The 19,883-nt window shown below is 32.0% G+C and overlaps 1 protein-coding gene across 1 annotated transcript; it reads right to left on the bottom strand.

Moving 5' to 3' along the window:
• Window positions 1–12,085: 12,085 nt before the first annotated feature.
• On the bottom strand, window positions 12,086–12,694 carry LOC120189888 (GDSL esterase/lipase At1g06990-like). Its single transcript, XM_039193034.1, has one exon. The coding sequence runs from the start codon at window positions 12,692–12,694 to the stop codon at window positions 12,086–12,088; it is 609 nt and encodes a 202-aa protein (XP_039048965.1).
• Between the last annotated feature and the right edge of the window lie 7,189 nt (window positions 12,695–19,883).

Genomic DNA, 19,883 nt, shown 5'->3' with positions numbered 1-19,883 from the left:
AGCTGTTCCTTCTTCGCTGCATCAAAAACTGAAATTCGTTGTTGATGGTCAACTAATATGCGTAGGAGCTGAGGAAGAAATCATTGCGTCTTTAACAAGTAATGCTCCGTATATTGAAACCAATGATGATGCTCTTTCCGAGCTTTGGAATTTTTTAATGCAACCTTTATTGCTGAGGGAAACAAAATTCCACATCCCATATTGTCTAATTGCACCAAGATGATTGTACGACAGATTCTAGGCATTGGAGCTAAAACTGGGAAAGGTTTGGGAAAATATCTTCAAGGGAGTTCAGTTCCTGTAAGTATGAAAATGAAGAAAGATCATTTTGGGCTTGGATTTAAGCCCAACTTTCAGCAAAGGAACAAAGAAATGAAAAGAAGAGGTGAAAATAGAAGGGCAAGATTGAAGGGAGAAGAAATTCCTTGGGAACACATGTCTTTCCCTCATCTGAAGTCCACATTCAAATATGGAGGAATGGTTAATGTAGAACAATAGCTTGTTGATGCTCTTAAAGAAGAAAAGTTTACAAAAGATCAAAACATGGTTGAGGAAGCTATGGGAGGATTATTTATCAACATGATCACAAATGACCACAAGACTGGAAAATACTTGGCAGGGATTCGACCTTGTCTTCCTGGAGAAACACTCAACAATTGGACTGCTGAAGATCTCCTTGTAGTTTTTAGTATTAACTCAGAGTAATACTCAGAACTAATATTTATGCTTTAGCCCAAGAATATAAAAAGTTTTTGTTATCTTGTAGGGCCAATTATGTTAAGTTCACTTAATATCAAATATAAGAAGTTTTCTTAAAATTCTCAAATGGCAATCATTCTTTATACCTTACATTTTTACATTCATTATTTCTCCTTCTTTATATTTATTTCATAAATTTACTATGTCCTTTCGGAAATATGTCCGATTTAAAATTTGCAGGTGTCACAATGTTAATAGCATGCTTATTCCTAAATTTAATCACGAGATAAATTTAGAGCATCCCATATGTTGGGAGGAAATCAATGAGTGTGAGGATGAAGTAAAATGTGATGTTCCTACTGAATTGTTAAGATTGGTAGAAAAAGAAGATAAACAAATTTTACCTCACAAAGAAGAGATTGAGACTGTAAATTTGGGAACCAATGAAGAAATAAAAGAAGTGAAAATTGGTACTACTTTGTCAGCCCAGATAAAACGAGATTTGATAGATCTCCTCCAAGAGTTCAAAGATATCTTTGCCTGGTCTTATCAAGATATGTCTGGTTTGAGTACAGATATAGTGGTCCATAAACTTCTGATTAGTCCAGAATATAAACCTGTTCAACAAAAGCTCAGACGAATGAGGCCAGAAATGTTATTGCAAATTAAAAAAGAAGTGATAGAGCATATCAATACAGGTTTCCTATAGGCAGCCAAATATCCAGAATGGGTAGCCAACATAGTTCCTGTACCAAAGAAGAATGGGAAAGTTTGAATGTGTGTGGATTACAGAGATCTTAACAAAGGTAGTCCGAAAGATAGCTTTCCATTACCCCACATAGACACATTGGTGGACAATACTGCAGGACATGCATGGTTTTCATTCATGGATGGCTTTTCAGGGTATAATCAGATAAAAATGAACCCTGAGGACATGGAAAAAACAACATTTGTAACCATGTGGGGAACTTTCTGTTATAAAGTAATGTCATTTGGATTGAAAAATGCAGGGGCAACGTATCAAAGAGCAATGATTACTCTGTTTCATGACATGATGCACAAAGAGATTGAAGTATATATGGATGACATGATTGCCAAGTCTCGAACCGAAGAATAAAATATTCAAAATTTGAGAAAGCTTTTCCAAAGATTGAGAAATTATCAATTAAAGCTCAACCCCGCTAAATGCACTTTTGGGGTGACATCAGGAAAGCTTTTGGGATTTGTAGTCAGCCGAAAAGTAATCGAGATTGATCCAGATAAAGTAAAAGTAATTCAAGATCTTCCGCCACCCAATACAAAGAAAGAAGTTCGAGGCTTTTTGGGAAGATTAAATTATATATCTCGGTTCATTTCTCAATTAACTGACAAATGTGATCCAATGTTCAAGTTACTTCGAAAGAACAATCTTGAAGTCTTGAATGATGAATGTCAAGAAACTTTAAAAATTATTATTAAGAAATATTTATCCAATGCCCCTATTTTAATATCACCAGTGCCTGATAGACCATTAATTCTCTATTTAACAGTCTTTGAAAATTTGATGGGATGTTTACTGGGACATCATGATGAATCTGGAAGAAAAGAGAAAGTCATTTATTATCTGAGTAAGAAATTTACTGATTGTGAAATTCGATACCCACCAATACAAAAATTATGTTGTGCCCTGGTATGGGTTACTCGAAGACTCAGACAATACATGTTATATCATACCACTTGGCTGATATCTAAACTTGATCCCTTAAAGTTCTTAATGGAATCACCAGCTTTGATAGGAAAAATGGCTAGATGGAAGATATTATTATCCGAATTTGATATAGTATATGTCAACCAAAAAGCGATAAAAGGAAGTGTCATAGCTGATTTCCTGGCCAGTCGTGTATCTGATGATTATCAGTCTCTGAGTTTTAATTTTCCAGATGAAGATTTGTTGTGCATATCCATGAATGAAGAATTCAGAACAAATGATGAATCCTGGAAGCTTTATTTTGATGGAGCATCTAACGCCTTGGGACGAGGAATTGGAGTAGTGTTAATTTCTCCAGAAAATATTTATTATCCTTTTACAAGCAGACTGGAGTTCTTTTGCACCAATAACATGGCGGAATATGAAGCTTGTGTCATGGGATTGAAGGCAACCATAGAAAGGAAAATTAAATTTCTCAAGATATAAGGAGATTCATCATTAGTGGTATATCAATTACGAGGAGAATGGGAAACAAAAGATCCCAAATTACTGGAATACCAAAATTTTACCCTCGAATTAGTGAAAGAATTTGAGAAAGTCACCTTCAATTATCTCCCTCAAGAGGAAAATCAAATGGCATATGCTTTGGCTACATTAGCTGCTATGTTTCAGGCAAATAAGAAAGTTGATATGATGCCAATCAAAATGCAAGTCTATGAAATTCCTGTACATTGCTACAGTGTGGATGCAGAGGCAGATGGCAAGCCATGGTATTATGATATCTTGCAATATATCAAGTATCAAAGCTATCCACAAAATGCATCTGAGATTGATAAAAGAACATTAAGAAGAATGGATGTTGGATACTTTCTTGATAGTGAGACTTTGTACAGAAGAAGCGATGATCAAATTCTATTGAGATGTGTAAATACAAGCGAAGCCAGAAGCATCATTGAGGAAGTACACAGTGGGATAAGTTGAACACATGCAAATGGTCTTTCCATGGCTAGAAAAATAATGAGATATGGATATTATTGGGCTACCATGCACACAGATTGCATTGATTTTGCAAGAAGATGTCATAAATGGCAGGTATATGCAGATAAGATTCATGTACCTCCATCGCCTTTACATGTAATGACAACACCTTGGCCATTTTTTTATATGGGGAATAGACGTCATTGGTGCAATCACACCAAAAGCATCAAATGGACATTTTTTCATCCTCGTGGCAATTGACTATTTTACCATGTGGATTGAAGCTGCTTCATATACCAATATTAAGATGTATACAGTTTGCAAATTTATAAAGAAAGAAATAATTTGCCAGTATGGGTTACCAGAGAGAATTATTACAGATAATGCTCTAAATTTGAACAACAAAATGATGACTGAACTTTGTGCACAGTTCAAGATCAAGCATGCAAACTCAGTGGCGTATCGTCCAAAGATGAATGGGGCAGTTGAAGCAGCAAATAAGAACATTAAGAGAATCATTAAAAAGACTACTGAAACTTACAAAGATTGGCATGAAAAGTTACCTTTTGCTTTATATGCATACCGAACTATTGTGCGAACATCTATCGGGGCAACGCCTTTTTCTTTAGTCTATGGGATAGAAGCAGTCTTACCGATCGAAGTTGAGATCCCATCACTTCGAATCTTAAGAGAGGTAAAATTGGATGAGTCTGAATGGATCCAAGCTGGATTTGATCAGTTGAACCTTATTGATGAGAATAGATTGAAAGCTATTTGCCATGGACAGATGTATCAGAAATGGATGATGAAGTCTCATGACAAGAAAATACATCCAAGAGAATTCCAAGAGGGTGATCTAGTACTGAAAAAGATCTTGCCTATACATAAAGATTTTCGTGGGAAATGGATGCCTAATTGGGAAGGGCCATAAGTTGTAAAAAAGGCCTTTTCCGGAGGAGCGTTGATCTTGGCAGAAATGGATGGAAAAGTTCTGAGAAACCCAATAAACTCAGATTCTGTCAAGAAATATTATGCTTGAAGAAAAAGAAAAAAAATGAAAAAAAAGGAAAAAATGAAAATGAAGAAAAAATGAAAAGGAAAAATGATGAATATATATATATATATATATATATATATATATATATATATATATATATATATATATATAGAAAATGAGGGTCAAGATGAAAACCCGGAAAGGGCATCTTGCAACCAAATGAAGGATTTGAGTTGAAAACCTGAAAAGGCTGCTCAAATGCATGTTGACATTAGGCATCTGGGAATTAAACCCTCTTAAGAACTTGATATTTTGGGAGGAAATTTACATCTACAAGCATTCTGGCAACGTTTGAGATCTTCCAGACATAAGCTTAACTCAGTGCTCTAAATTATATCAAGTTGATTAGTTTAGAAATACTTATGCTAATAATTTGTTAAGTCATTTGCATTTTTATCATTCCTATGTTTTCCATAACTTTGAATACATTATATATATTATTTATTCCAAGATTATCTTTTTGAAATTTAATTTCTTTTGTTCGAAATTCAATTTATTTTTCACATAAACATCCTGTAAGTGGATTAACATAATCTTGAAACAAACAAAATATTTCAGGTTATTACTTTATGTTAATACTTTTAAGTACATGGAATCTAAAGTAAGTATTATCGACATTTACGATCACTGTTGAAAAGAAAACAAGTTATGTCCATCATAGAGTCATTTGGAAGCAGAACAAGAGGAAATCTGTTCTCAATTGGCAGATTACGAATTTAGCCCCTTTTCCATACAGCAGCACCAAAATACTTCAAATCTATAAATTCTGGCTCTACATCGTATAAATACCGTGACATTTCGATCTAGACACCAATTGGAGCAAGTGCCATGTTCTCGTAATAGAAATAAGGAGGCCCAATAACATCTTCTGGAAGTGTTCTTTGAGTTATATGATCTGGTTCGGTAGAAACCCCAAAATCAATCATTGGATTTGAAAGATGAACTGTATGATCGTCTTCATTAAGAAGCTTCTTTTCAAGCTTCCTCTATTTCTTCCTTTTCAAAAATCATAGCCCGAGTTTCACATTTTCTTGTAATTGGGGTTATTGCATAATAGTTTCCTATCTTCTACCAGAAGAAGTGTGTCATCAGTCTTAGCCATTTGAGGAGCACATATAAAATCTGTCAACTCTGCAATTGATGAATTCGAACCATATCTCTCTATGACTATTGAAGCCTCATCCTCTGAGTACCCCATTTTCGTCAAGTATAACATCTTATTCTCTTCATCAGAATCAGAATTCAGGATTTCCCCAGTATCAGAAGAACTATCAATATCTGTGAAATCATCATGAAAGATCTCTTCATAATAAGATGAGTATTTATCAGAATCACCATGTTGCATGAGTGCAGACTTTTCAAGAGCCTATACCGTTGAGTTTTGTTCTCAAGTGGTTTTGTGACATCATACAAAAATTCAGGCATATCTACATCTACACTCTCCAAAGATGATAGATTCTCTTTTAAAAGAAGAAAAATTTATTGGATTTCTACACAATTGAAGAAAGACCGAGTTCACCACTTTGAAATCAAATAAAGATGAACTTAACATTCATGCATCATATTTAGACATTTGTAAAATAGGGGCATTTTCATTCATTCTATCCATGTTAAATATTTGACAGGAACTTCAAAGATTTTAACCCATCACTCGATGGATCAACATTTTTGGAAGAGTTCATAATGAGAAGAACTCATCTGAAAAAGAAGAAGAAATTCATAATGAGAAGAGCTTGTTCAACATTTTGCTTGAATTCATCACTTGATGGATCAAAATTGCCAGGTAGAATTCATAATGAGAAGAACTCGTCTGAAGAAGGAAGAAGAAATTCATAATGAGAAGAATTTGTTCAACCTTTCACTTGAATTCATCATTCAATGGATTAACATTTTAAGGTAGAGTTCATAATGAGAAGAACTCATCTGAAAAAGAAGAAAAAATTCAAAATGAGAAGAGCTTGTTCAACGTTTTTCTTGAATTCATCACTTGATGAATCAACTTTTCCAGAAAAAGTTCATAATCAGAAGAACTCATCTGAAGAGGAAGAAGAAGTTCATAATGAGAAGAGCTTGTTCAACCTTTGTTTGATTCTATCACAGAAGGAGATAGAATCAGCAGCAACTTTTCCAGAAAAAGTTCATAATAAGAAGAACTTATCTGAAGAGGAAGAAGAAGTTCATAATGAGAAGAGCTTGTTCAACCTTTTGCATGACTCTATCACAGAAGGAGATAGATCAACATCAACATTTCCAGAAGTGTTCATAACGAGAAGAACTCATCTGAAGAGAAAGAAGAAGTTCATAATGAGAAGAACTTGTTCAATCTTTTGTTACATTACATCACAGATTATCATCCCCAGTGGAAAAATGGAACAGTTCATAATAAGAACTTATTCAACATTGCCATCATAATCAAGTGAAGTCAAATGGATAAAAAAAACTTATTATATTTTCGTCTTTGCTCTATTCTTGTTAAGACAAGAATGAGCAAAGAGGGGCATCTGAAGATACTAGTTTTTATTATCCATTTGTGTTTTATTTTTTAATTTATTATAATTATTTTATTATATTATTATTATTAATAATAATAATATTAATAATATTAATATTATTATTATTATTATTATTATTAAATAATAAATAATTATTATATATTACAGGCCCAATAACCCATGCCCAATTTACAAGCCCAAACACACTGGCCCAGTTCCAGAAGCCCAAATGATAACCCTAAAGCCTTCTAGGGTTACAACATCTTCTCCAGCCGCCTCAGCATCACAGCCGTTAGATCTGGGTTAGATCCAACGACCCAGATGGTTCCAGACCAAACCCTAGGGTATGATACCCTAGGGCAACCACATGTCGCCGCCTCAGTAATATCCAAACTTCCAGCCACCATGCCTCTGCCAATTGATCCAACCGGCCATTGCCGACGGTCAGCCGCCCCACGTTGATATCTCACTGCCACGAGCCTCTCCATAAGCTTCCAGGATCGCCAGACAGCCGCCCACGTCGAGCTTTATGGTGAGTCACCACCATAGCTATGGTGACTCACCAAAATTCATTCCTTTAACCGGTCCGATGAGTGTCTCGGTGATGGCTATAAACTCCATCAACCACCTGCAAAGAAACGGACAGACAGGGAGAACCCAACAATACAAAACAAAAAACACAACCACCAAGAACCACCAACAAACACGAAGCAAGACCTAAAACAGAAAGAGAAGAGTGAGAGGAACTTATCAGGGAAGAAAACACCTTGATCTAAGTCACCACTGAACTCCAAGCGCCACCAAAAAACCATCAAAAATCGAAGGTAATTTCATAGTTTTGCTTCAATTGAGAGAGTTTTAAGGAAAAACGACACCGGAATCGGCCTTAGCAGGTTTCGATCTATAGTTTGGGGTAGGATTGTAATTTCCAGCCACCGTGAACGGTGGCCGACGGTAGGGTTGGCGGCGGCAAACGGTTGCCGATCGATGATCGGATTCCCTCCGGTGAGGGAATCCTAGAGAGAGGCGAGAGTCTTTCATTATCTCTCAGCGAGAGAGAGAATGAGAAATGAGAAAATGAAGAAGATGGCCCGAAGGGCCAGCCATTTGGGGGTATTTAAACCCTTCCCCAAACGACGCCGTTTTGGGGAGGGTATCTGTGTAATTTCACTCATGGGTAAACTGTACCTGTAGTCACTATAGTTTGTAATCCTTGCAATTTAGTTTCTAAAAAAACAATTCTTGATCATTTTAATCTAGTCTTCGAACTTTATTGTTTTTATGTATTAGTCCATACCAGTATATATGTATTTTAGGATAAATAACATATTTAATCTTCATAATTTTAATAGATTTTATTTTAATCCCAAATAAATATATATGGTTAAATTACTCCATAGATGCTTAATTTTCATAATATTTTAGTTGGAGCTTTTAACTTTAATATGTTATATTTTAATCACAAACTGCAAGTTTTAATTTATTTAAATTTAATGTTCGAAAGTTATATAATTTTATTTTAGTCCCTAAATAAAAAAAAGAAAAAATTGCATGTTTAGTCACTGAAATATTAAATAATTATTTATCAATTAGGTATCTAATTTTAAAATGTTATAATTTAGTCCCTAAGTTTAATATTTTCATTTATTTTACAAGCTTTATTACTTTTTATATTTTAATATTATAGTTTTAATTTTATTTATATTAAACATTGTTTAATTATATTTTACTTTTATATGTTTATGTTTATATATATTTAATTATCATTATTATTATTATTATTATTATTTAGTCATGTAAATATATATATATAATATTTATTTATTTTATTAAAATCCTCTTTATAAATTTAATATATTATTTTAAAATCATATTTTAATATATATTTATCAATATTAAGAAAGAATAGTCTTAAAGCAACTGGATGTCCATTTTCTGATATTTTTAAATAAAATAAATATTTTACTTTTATAAATAATATATAAATCTATTTTATATATTATTATTTTTAGATAAATGTTCTATTAAAATTTATTTATTTTTTAATATTAAGAAAGGAGCTGTCTTAAGGCACCTAGAAGCCCTTTTCTGATATTTCTAAATAAATAAATATCTTATTTATATTTAAATTAATATATTTTCATAAAATTATAAATTTGAAATAACAAGATTAGAAATTAAATATATCTTTGAATTTTTAAATTTCTGATAATAGAGATATAATTAATAAAGTATTAATTTTGGGCGCTGTAGGGGTGCTAATCCTTCCCTAAACGTAATCGACCACGAATCCTTTCTACTAAAAATTTTTGGTTATACGCAGATCAATTTTATCTTTTAAATTATGTTTTATTCAAAACTATTTTAAAAGATTATTTTTAGGTATTTGACCTACCTAACCCAACAAGGTCAATGGCGACTCCCAAAATATTTTTTTTAATTAAAATCATTTATTTTATTTTTTCCCGCCAAGTGAAAGTAAAAATTCGTGCCCGGACGAAAACCGGTTACGACAATAGTCCTCCGATTATATGGCTTTATTATATTGAGTCCCCCGACTATTAAAAGTCACAAAATGGTCACTTGACTATTCATATGTTCCAAACTGGTTATTTTTCGTTAAAATATTGACAACAACCTTAGCTGGATGTTAATCTACTAATTGAAATATGATAAAATCTGACTCCAGAATCTCAAATGACTATCATATATAAATCGGCATACTAACGTTTAGCTCAGACGATTGTCAATTTTTAACGAAAAATGACGAGTTTGGAACATGAATAGTCAGATGATCATTTTGTAACTTCAAATAGTTGAGGGACTCAACAAAGCAACATGCTATAGTTATTTTGTAACTTTTAATAGTCGGAGATTCAATAAAACCGTATAGTCCGGAGTCCATTTGTGCACTTTACCTTAGTTCTTCATGTCAAACATATTTAAATCAAATACCTACTTCGAATCCGAATGATAATTAAAATTAACAAAAACACAGTTGAAATCTGGTTTAAAGGATTACCATATTGTTGAGGATGATTCATCATGTCAAACAATGGCTCATAAATGTTTGCATATAAAATTTTGCTCCATGGAAGCTTTGCTTGTAATTCTGGCAACAGTTTGGCAAGCTTCTCGTTATAAGATCGAGCGTCGGAGTTCTGATCTTCTATGCATTTTCGATTTGTTTGAATCTCAAATTTGGCCGTCATTTGAATTGGTACACAACCGATCGGAGGTAGCCCAGCTACGACCATTTTCCGGCATCCCAGTTCATATAGTTCCTATAAGTTGAATCATAAAATTTGATTATATAAATGAAAAATTCAGATCGGAAGTTCGAATCATGGGACATCCGTTTTTTTAATGCATTTGGTGTGATGATACGATCATTACTATCAAACTAAAAGGCTAATGTAGGGATGGCAAACGGGCGGGTCGGGTGCGGATACCCCCTCCCCCATCCCCATATCCACCTAATATTTTTCAATCCACCACCCGCCCACCACCCATGATGGGTACAAATTTTCAAATCCACACCCGCCCACACGGGTACATTTTCAAATCCATCCCCACACCCACTACCCACTAGCGACATACCCATCTAGACCCGCCTGACAACAAACTAATGGGATGTTGGAGTTGGTTCCCAGACAGTTCGTGATGGGGTAGCAGCGCATGCTTCAATTTGTCAGAGGAGTAGCTCTACGAATGTTATGGAGACAGATTGTAGGGAGCATGTAGTCGCAGAGCTGGATTGTTGTGTTGCTTTCGATGTTAATGCTCATAGTGCGCCTAATATGGGTTTTTAGGGGCTAAAGAACATGGAAACTGCTGCTTTTGATGTTAATGCTTATAGTACGGCTGATTTGTGTTTGGATGGGCTGCATGGGCTAAAGAACATGGAAAGTGGCGTGGTTAGTGGGATTATGAGTTTAATCAAAGAGCCGAATATTTCCCTAATTAAAGACTAGATTAAAGACTAAATATCCTTAATATTTGGATAAATTATATGTTATATATTATACATATTAAAATTTATAAATTAGTCTCTAAAATTACACCTAAATTCATAATGGTCCAAAATTTAATAGATATTTAGTTGGGTGGGCGGATGTGGGGCGGGTAATGTCTCAAACCCATTACCCGCCCACCACCCACGACGGGTACCACTTTATAAATCCACACCCGCCTACTACTCGCTAAAATTATATCCATCCCCGCTCCAATTAGAGCGGATGCGGAATCCACGAAACTGTACCCGTTTGCCATCCCTATGCTAATGGTTCAATTGATCAAGTGGTGGTTATAAAATAATTTTTAGGGTAAAATACACAAATGGTCCATCTATTGTAGGTGCTGCTTTGTTGAGTCTCTCGATTATTAAAAGTTATAAAATTGTCCTTCGACTATGTGGTGTTGCTTTGTTGAGTCTCTCGACTATTAATAGTTCCAAAATGGTTACTCTACTATTCATATGTTCAAAACTCGTATTTTTCAATAAAAAAAATTAAGAGTCGTTAGAGCTGGATGTTAATATGTTACCTGAGATACGATAGTCGTTTAAGATTCTAAGATTAGATTTTAGCATATCACAATCAGTAGGTTAACAATCAGCTTAGATTGTCATCAATTTTTTAACAGTAAAGGACGAGTATGAAACATACGAATGTTCAAATGACCATTTTGTAACTTTTAAGAGTCGAGGTACTCAACAAAGCAACATCCTATAGTCGGGAATCATTTTATAACTTGTAATAGTTGGGGACTCAATAACGTAAAACCGTATAGTCATTGACCTATTGTGTACTTTATACTATTTTTATAATATATATATATATATATATATGAGGAAGATCCAATTACACCAAATGTAAAATTAATAGTTTTACAATTTTTTAGGACCGTTGGATGAGAAAAATCAAAGTTTGAGACTAACAATATAAAATGAGAAGATAATCATTAAAAAATAATGAGTTAATCTTAACCTTTGATTTCCGTCATCCAACAGTCCTAAAAGGGTATAAAACTAAGAGTTTTACACTGTGGGTAAGTGGATCCTAACCCATATATAGTCTATTCGGGTTTGAGCGGTCCTTCTGATTTAAATTCGTGACAATTCTCAAGTTATGTGAGTCGAGCGAGTTGAGTAAATTACCTTGAGAAAATCTTCTACTTTTTGAGTTGGTATCCATCAATGTCGAACTCCAATCGTCTGGTCGGAATATCGAAGAAATTGAAAACAAAATCATTAGTTCCTGTGCTGATTATTACCAGAGCTTCACCGATGATGTTCTTCGCCTTATCTTTGCCCACAACTCCATTAAGCTTCTCTACGTAACTCTTGAACATATCAACTTGTTTTGAAACCGGGATCACATTGGATACCCTAGTAGTTAAATCATCGAACCCTGATCCTGCTGAGGCGAAGCTAACGCCTGTTCGGAGCTCATTTTCCGACAGAGTTGGCTTCAAAAACGGCGGGACTTCGTCTTTGATCCTTAGAAACGACGCGATGAAATCGGGAACAAGTTTTCCATAAGAAAATCTTCCCGTCGGCACGTGGCCGGGAAAGTTTTCACCGTACGGAGGCATATTAGCTTTAAACAATGATTTGATATAGTTGTTATTGCCAGTATCTACGGTGGAATCGCCGAAGACGATAATGGCAGGGAACTTTGGCGGTGTCAGGGTTGTTACCGTGGCAGAGATGGCAGCAGCGTTGATCGTGATCATATAAATGAGTATTACTACAACGATGAAGTGTATGGAGGTTGTCATCTCTACTTCTTTTAACAAGAGGCGCATTTGAGAACAGGTAAATACTTTATCAGTGGATTACTATTTATAATTGCAATTGTTGGGTATTTTATAAGTTAAACAAATTATTTGACGAATTAAAATGTATAGTTTAGGTATCACTCAATTTGAATCTTAATCAAATGATTATTATTTATAAGTTTTTCTCTTACACGTGTGAGTCTATTATCGTTCCTCAGTCATATTTCGAATAAAATTAACTTTACAATAGAGCAACTATCTCTTATAAGAGTCCCTTTTACAGTTTAAACGTGATGGGATAGAGTATGCGATAAACCAATACTCATGAGTCTTAAATCGAGGCTCAAAATTTAGTTTTTAGAATATAGGTACAAAGTAATACGACTGTTAGAGTTAAGTTCCAACTTCTTCTAAAACCAGTCTATGAAGTTATGATCAAAACAATGGTAAAAGTGTGAGGATTGTAGTATAATCCTTTTGATCCCTATAAATAGAAAGTAGAAGTTGGGGTTTTGAGATGTAACATTATAATAGTATCTTATATTTTTAGACAAAATGAAAGTTTCTTTTTCTCTATACGTGATTTTCTAGTTTTAAGTTTTTTTTTACGTAAATCTTGGTGTAATTTATTTTTTTATTTGATCATATTTATCTGTTATTAATCGTTTCGAAAATGATAACGATGACATTGATTTGAGTAACGAGAACCGTTGAGGCAAAGTTTGTGCCCCATTAATTTTAAATGATGAGAGATAATTTCATAAAAGGTAATTGCTCCAATACAAGATTAGTTCCGTTGAAAATATATTTCAAGAACTCCTACGACAAAAGAGAGAGTATGATAAAGTTCATATATATATATATATATATATATATATATATTTAAATTTTTAATACTAAATTTTTTTAAAATATTTAAAATATTTATTGCTTTCAATTTTTTTTAATAAATTTTAAAATATTTATTTATTATTATTTATAAGTTTTAAAATTTTTAATTTATTTAAAAATTTAAATGTTTTAAATATTTTAATATATTAATAATTTTAATATTTTCTTTAAGAATTAAATAAATCTTCAAATTTTCTAAAAGGCTAATTAGCTTCTTCTGTTACATAATAATTCACACGTTGAAGAATTTACTAGTTAAAAAATCTAATTGATGAATTTACTAGTTCAATATCTCAATTAAGTGCGAGAAAAAAAAAGAGTTTTAATAATCTTTTCGAAGTTCAATGGCTTCTCATGCCTTAAGTCATTTAATAATTCATTTAATTATGTTATATACACACACATTTCATTTAGGTCTAATGATATTCTTTAACCTCAAATTTTTATTAAAATTCATTTTAGCTCTTAATTATTTATATATACACACATTTCATTTACTCTTTATACAAAAAAGTAAAAAGTAATTACTAAAATCTATATAAAATATAATATATATTAAAATTTTATAAAAATATATTAACTTTTTATAAAAAATTTAAAGAATTAGAAAAATAATAAAGTATTTGACACCAATTTAATAAGTATATTATTTTTGTATCAATTGACTCAGTTAAAAAAATTAAAAAATTGAAGATAAAAAGGAAACAAAAAAATTAACGACTATAAAGATTTTCTTTTAAAAATTGAAGTTTAAAATAGTCATCATTTTTTTGTTTATTGTGATCTATATGTTCAATTTATATTTATATTGTATCTTTATTATTAGTTGTTCTTCTGATTTTCAGGGCTTTGTCCTAATTAATTTAGACTGATTGGTGTTACATACTTGGTTTTGATGAATGAGTTTCTCGACTGATTTTCTACATGCACAAAATCTCGAATTCAAAATTTATTTAAATAATATCAAACTACTAACCACTTAAATCAACCCGTTAATTATTTATATTGTATCTTAATAATTCACATTTACTTGGAAATGTGGATAAAATAATAAGTGAGTCACAGGTTGTGACTTGGAAGAGAAACTACGAGAAGAAAGGAAACGTAAAATGAATTTCTAAGTTACATTTTCTTTAAAATTAAGAAGGTCGATAATAATTTGAAGCACATAATCATGTTGACACGTTCATGAACCCTGTTATCTATATGATCTTAGCCTTGAAGATGGTCTTTCTTAATTTATACTGATTAGATTCCAACTTCATTCCTTTTTTTTTTCTTATAAAAATCGATTTTCGATTTATTAATAGATTAATTTAGATTGAGTATTGTAGAGGTAAGGTCGTTTTTTGGACCAAGTTTATTCTATTTGCAAACATCAAAATTTGAACCTCTAACCTTGCTTAAGAAATCTAATATCTCATCATACTAAATCAACTGATGATTGATGTCATCTTCATTCTTTATTAATAATAAAACTTATATCTACAATCAGTTGGTCTAGTGAGATGAAGCACTAGATTTCTTATGCAATGTCAGGGGTTCGAACCGTGGTATTTGTGAATGGAGCAAACTGGGTTTAGAGGGTCACCATTGCCTCTGCAGTACCCGATCTAGATTAGTTGCTTAATAGATCGGATACTAGTGATTAATTAAAAGATAATAATAAAACTTATATCTAGTCTAAATTTAATTAGAAAATGTAAATAGCTTTTTAAATTTTTCTTATTCTTGTAATTTGTGAATAATCTAAATAAAGATTTGGAGATTTAAAAAAAAAAAATCAAATCATACTTCAAAAGATAATTGTATTAAAAAATTATATCTCGTTTAAATTTAATTATATGTGTTAAAAAATGTGAATAGCTTAAGGTGTTTATAAGGTAATATTTGTTCATAATTTTTCTTAACCATTGATAACCTAGACATCAAGGGCGAAATTAGGATGAAATTATAGGAAGGGCCAAGTTGCTTATCTTTGAAATTAACAAGGTTCTAAAATGTAATTAAAAAATAGAGGACTAAAACTTAATTTCACTATTTTCAAAATTGTCAAAAGTAATTAAACCAAAAAATTAGAGGCAATACTTAATTTCATTTGACTTTAAAATTGATAATATATTAAAAAAGTAATTAAACCAAAAAATTTTAGGAGGGTCAGTACTTAATTTTAATTGTTTCAAAACTTTTAAAGGCTTAAAATACAATTGAACCATAAAAGTTGGGGTGGGTCGTGTCTCCCTTCCGCCCCATGTGGTTCCGCCATTGGTAGACATACCCATAGACACAATTATTTGAACCTAGGATCTTTAGGGAAAACAACACTTCCTTAAACCATGAAGATCATTTGATGTTACATATATATACCAAAATTTTGAACTTAAATATAACATGAAATATTATATAATATATCAAATTAATCATACTTGAGCGCAGGAGTGTAGCCGGGGAAGGCAGGCGCCCAAACCCTCAATGTTTTACATCATTAAAATATATTATATATTGTATCATAATTTAAAAATAATATAAAATTACATGAATCCAATGACCTTAGTAGTAAAGGAATTGTTATTATTCCTTGAGGTCTCGTGTTCGAGCAATAGGAATGCCAAAGATATGAGTGTTCATTATCAAATGACTAAGAGTTATCTTTAAATAAATACAACCTTATACATTCCTCAGATTATATATATATATATATATATAATTAAATTTCCTTAAAAAATAATTTAGTCCTTATAAAAGTTAAGATAAACTATCTATTTAGACAATCAATTGTTATTGTGTTTATGTTTTATCACTAAATTACTAAAGTTTTTAACTTAGTCACAAATGTTACATTTTTATTTTGTTTTTATCATTGAACATTAAAAAGAAAACATGACTATTACATGGCCAAATATAATAATACATTTAATCTTTAAATTTTTTAAAATTTATCGATTTAGTTCTCAAACACATTATCCTCGCATGCTAACCATTGTAAATTTACAATTCAAAACAGGGAAAAAAGATATAGAGGAAAGAGTACAACAACTGAACATCATAGCAAATTAAGTTAGATTACAACGAATAGGGAAGGGTTTTGACAACTTATGCAGAATATTGGATTAAAAATACAGTAAATAGTAATGGTTTTTGAATATTATAATTTAGACACAATATTCTATGAATAAGTGTATCTTTTCATCAACCTATTACGATAAATGTATGTGACTATTCATGATGAATGTATGTGACTATTTGATGTTATGACCAACAAGGATGTGGAAATATAATTGTGAAGATCATATAAACAATGATAAAGATCAACACAGATCAAGAGGAAGATAAAGATTTAGTTATCAAAGATCGAATGAAAGGAGGAATGATAAGTCCAATGTTGAATATTATAATTGTAAAAAATTTGGTTATTTTCTTGGTAATGCCAAAATGAAAATATAAATGAAGAGATGGTATTTTCATTTATATTCGATAATAAGGTTATGGCTACCATCCTTTAGAGAAATTAAAATTATTCATAATAAAGGATGGTAGCCATAACCTTATTATCGATGTTCATTATGTGCCTAAGATAAAAAGTGATATTTTGAGTTTGGAACAACTCCTTGAAATGGGTTATGAAATTCACATGAAAAATTGTTGTCTTTGGCTAAGAGATCAGTATGCAAACTTGGTTGCAAAGTATCAATGTCAAAGAATATAATGTTCTTGTTAAATCTCAAGATGATTGGTGCATAGTGCTTGAAGGCTAGCGTGAAAAATGGTGTTTGGCGTTGGCACATGAGATTTGATCACTTGAATTTTGGAGCCCTCAAAATGCTCGGAGAAAATATGGTAAATGGAATTTTGGCCATTAGTCACTCTAACTAATTGTGTGAGGCATGTCTTTTGGGCAAGCATGCAAGATCAAATTTTCCCAAAGAAGCAACATCAAGAGCGATCAAGCCCCTTCAACTTGTTCATATTGATGTATGTGGACCTATCAATTCGCTATCATTCGGTAAAAGAGATACTCCATGCTCTTCATTTATGATTATAGTAGAAATACTTGAGTTTACTTCTTGAAGCATAAATCTAAGGCCTTTGATTTTTAAAAAAAATTAAAGCTCTTGTTGAAAAGGAAAGTGACAATGGATAAAATCCTTAAGGTCCGATATAGAAAGAAAATTTACTTTATTAAAATGGACAAATTAATTTATTTAAAATGATCAAAATATCAAAATCTATAAAGCAATTATAACAATGCTTAATACTCTTCCTTTTCCCTCCATTTTTGTCGTGAACCTTAGCCTACCTATAATTTCCTCTTATTTGTTCATCCAAATTCTAAACCTCTATCTCTCAAATTTTCTTCCATGGTTGATTGTTATCTCTCCGAAATGCTCTCATATTCTTTCTGATTTTTTCTCACTTCTCTCTTGATTTTCCCTTTAATATCTTCTTGTTTCATTTCATCATTGTCGTCCATCCCTTTTTCTCCGTTGGTGATTCCTTTTCTTGCTTCTTTCTACTTGATTATCATCTTCTCCATCTTTTCTTCAATTCCAGAAAGGTAATCTCTTATCCTTGTTTCTTCATGAGTTTTAATAATTAAAAGATCCATTATAATGATGATCATAATAGATCACTTCTCTTTAATTGTTATTATACAAGATCAGATTGATTTGGTGTTATTAATTAAGCTATTTTTATATTATTTTGGAGGTTTCTTGATAAAAATAATGTGTTTACAAGATGATTATATTGGTATTAAATCATTTTTTCATTTGAAAATGAAATGGATTATGATTTCTATTAAACAAGCTTGATTTCAGTGTTTATTTCGAAAATCTAGGGGTTGGATTGATTGTTTATGTTTTTTTTTGGATCAGATTGCGTTTAGGTGCTTATTTTTTTCTTGATCAGATTTGATCAAAGGAAGGTAGTGTCAAATGTCTAGGAAGCTTAGATAACTTAATCGATAAGGAATTTGGTAATTTTGGTCTTTTGCATTATATTTTAGAGAAAAAAATCTGCTCTATTTTAGGTGGGATTGTGATGTGTTGAATTGTTTTCTAAGGTTCCCAATGTGTGGTTGATTGGGTAAAATTGGTGCATCAATTGTTGGTGAGCATTTACTTGGTGTTTGGAGTCAAGAAGCATTGTTGTGCATCAAGGTGAGTGGTTACCCATTCTTGGATGATGAACATCATCAAAGTTGATCGAGGGCTTAGATGAGGGTAACACCTTAGGTTAAGACCCTAGAGAAAGTGAATTAAATATTGTTGATATATGAAACGTGAATTGGATATATATCATGATTTGTGATATGTTGTGTATATATGTTACACTTGATGCATAGTTGTTTTGGAAAGTTATTTTGAAGGAATTAGGAATGTGTATATGCGATGAAGGAAGAGTGAAACAACTTCACTATCTACGGACGGGCGATCAACATTAAGGGTTAATCACTACAACCAATATGATATGCGTTTCAAAGTATGTTTTGTAAATGTATATGTATAAGCTATGCATCATATGACAACTACTCTTGATAAACTTGGATTAATTGACAAATTATTCTTAATGAGACCTTTATATATGAAAGACATGCCTAGGAAAGAGTACTCTATGACTTTTTTATATGTGGATAAATGGAATATAAGGGGTAAGGTTGGTGCGTTGAGCATTGCTCCGAAAATTTTGGTTTTGGGATCTATATGCGAGTCCCCAATAAAAAGGGAGTTTTATGGTCTCGATATTGTTTTTCGCTCGGGCAGGGAAAGACCGATACTGACTTGGGGGTTTTATTTTGAAAAGACTTTCAAAATGTGAGGAGTCGCCACCAATAATTTAAGGTACGATTGGAATGCCATAACAATTGGGTATTTTAATAAAACATTTTATTTTTATCAAAATATTGAGTTTTAGGGTCTAAAAAATCCAAAAATCAGGTTCGGGAGTCAGTTACGCGTGGGGAAAGATTAGCACCCCCACAAGCGCTCGAAAATTGATACCTAGTTGATTACCCTATATTTAAAATTGGAAATTTTGAGTTCGAATTTTATTTAATTTAAAAATCAATATGGATGCAAAAAGTTAAAAAAAAGGAATTCGTTTATTAAGGTCAATAGCATTCACCCCCTAGAATGAATACGGAAGATCAACTATTGTGCCTAATAACCAAATATTGCCGTAATTTTAGAAAATCATGATGCAGTTTTTGAAAAAGGATGTCGACCTATTTCGGGAATCACCAGTAGTCACCCCTGTATACTTGCGAGAGATATGCCATTATTTCCCTAATAAATGAACA

Source organism: Hibiscus syriacus, unplaced genomic scaffold (assembly GCF_006381635.1).
Source record: "Hibiscus syriacus cultivar Baekdansim isolate YM2019G1 unplaced genomic scaffold, ASM638163v2 tig00116960_pilon, whole genome shotgun sequence".
Classification (NCBI taxonomy): domain Eukaryota; kingdom Viridiplantae; phylum Streptophyta; class Magnoliopsida; order Malvales; family Malvaceae; genus Hibiscus; species Hibiscus syriacus.
This window is presented reverse-complemented; position numbering and strand designations above follow the sequence as displayed.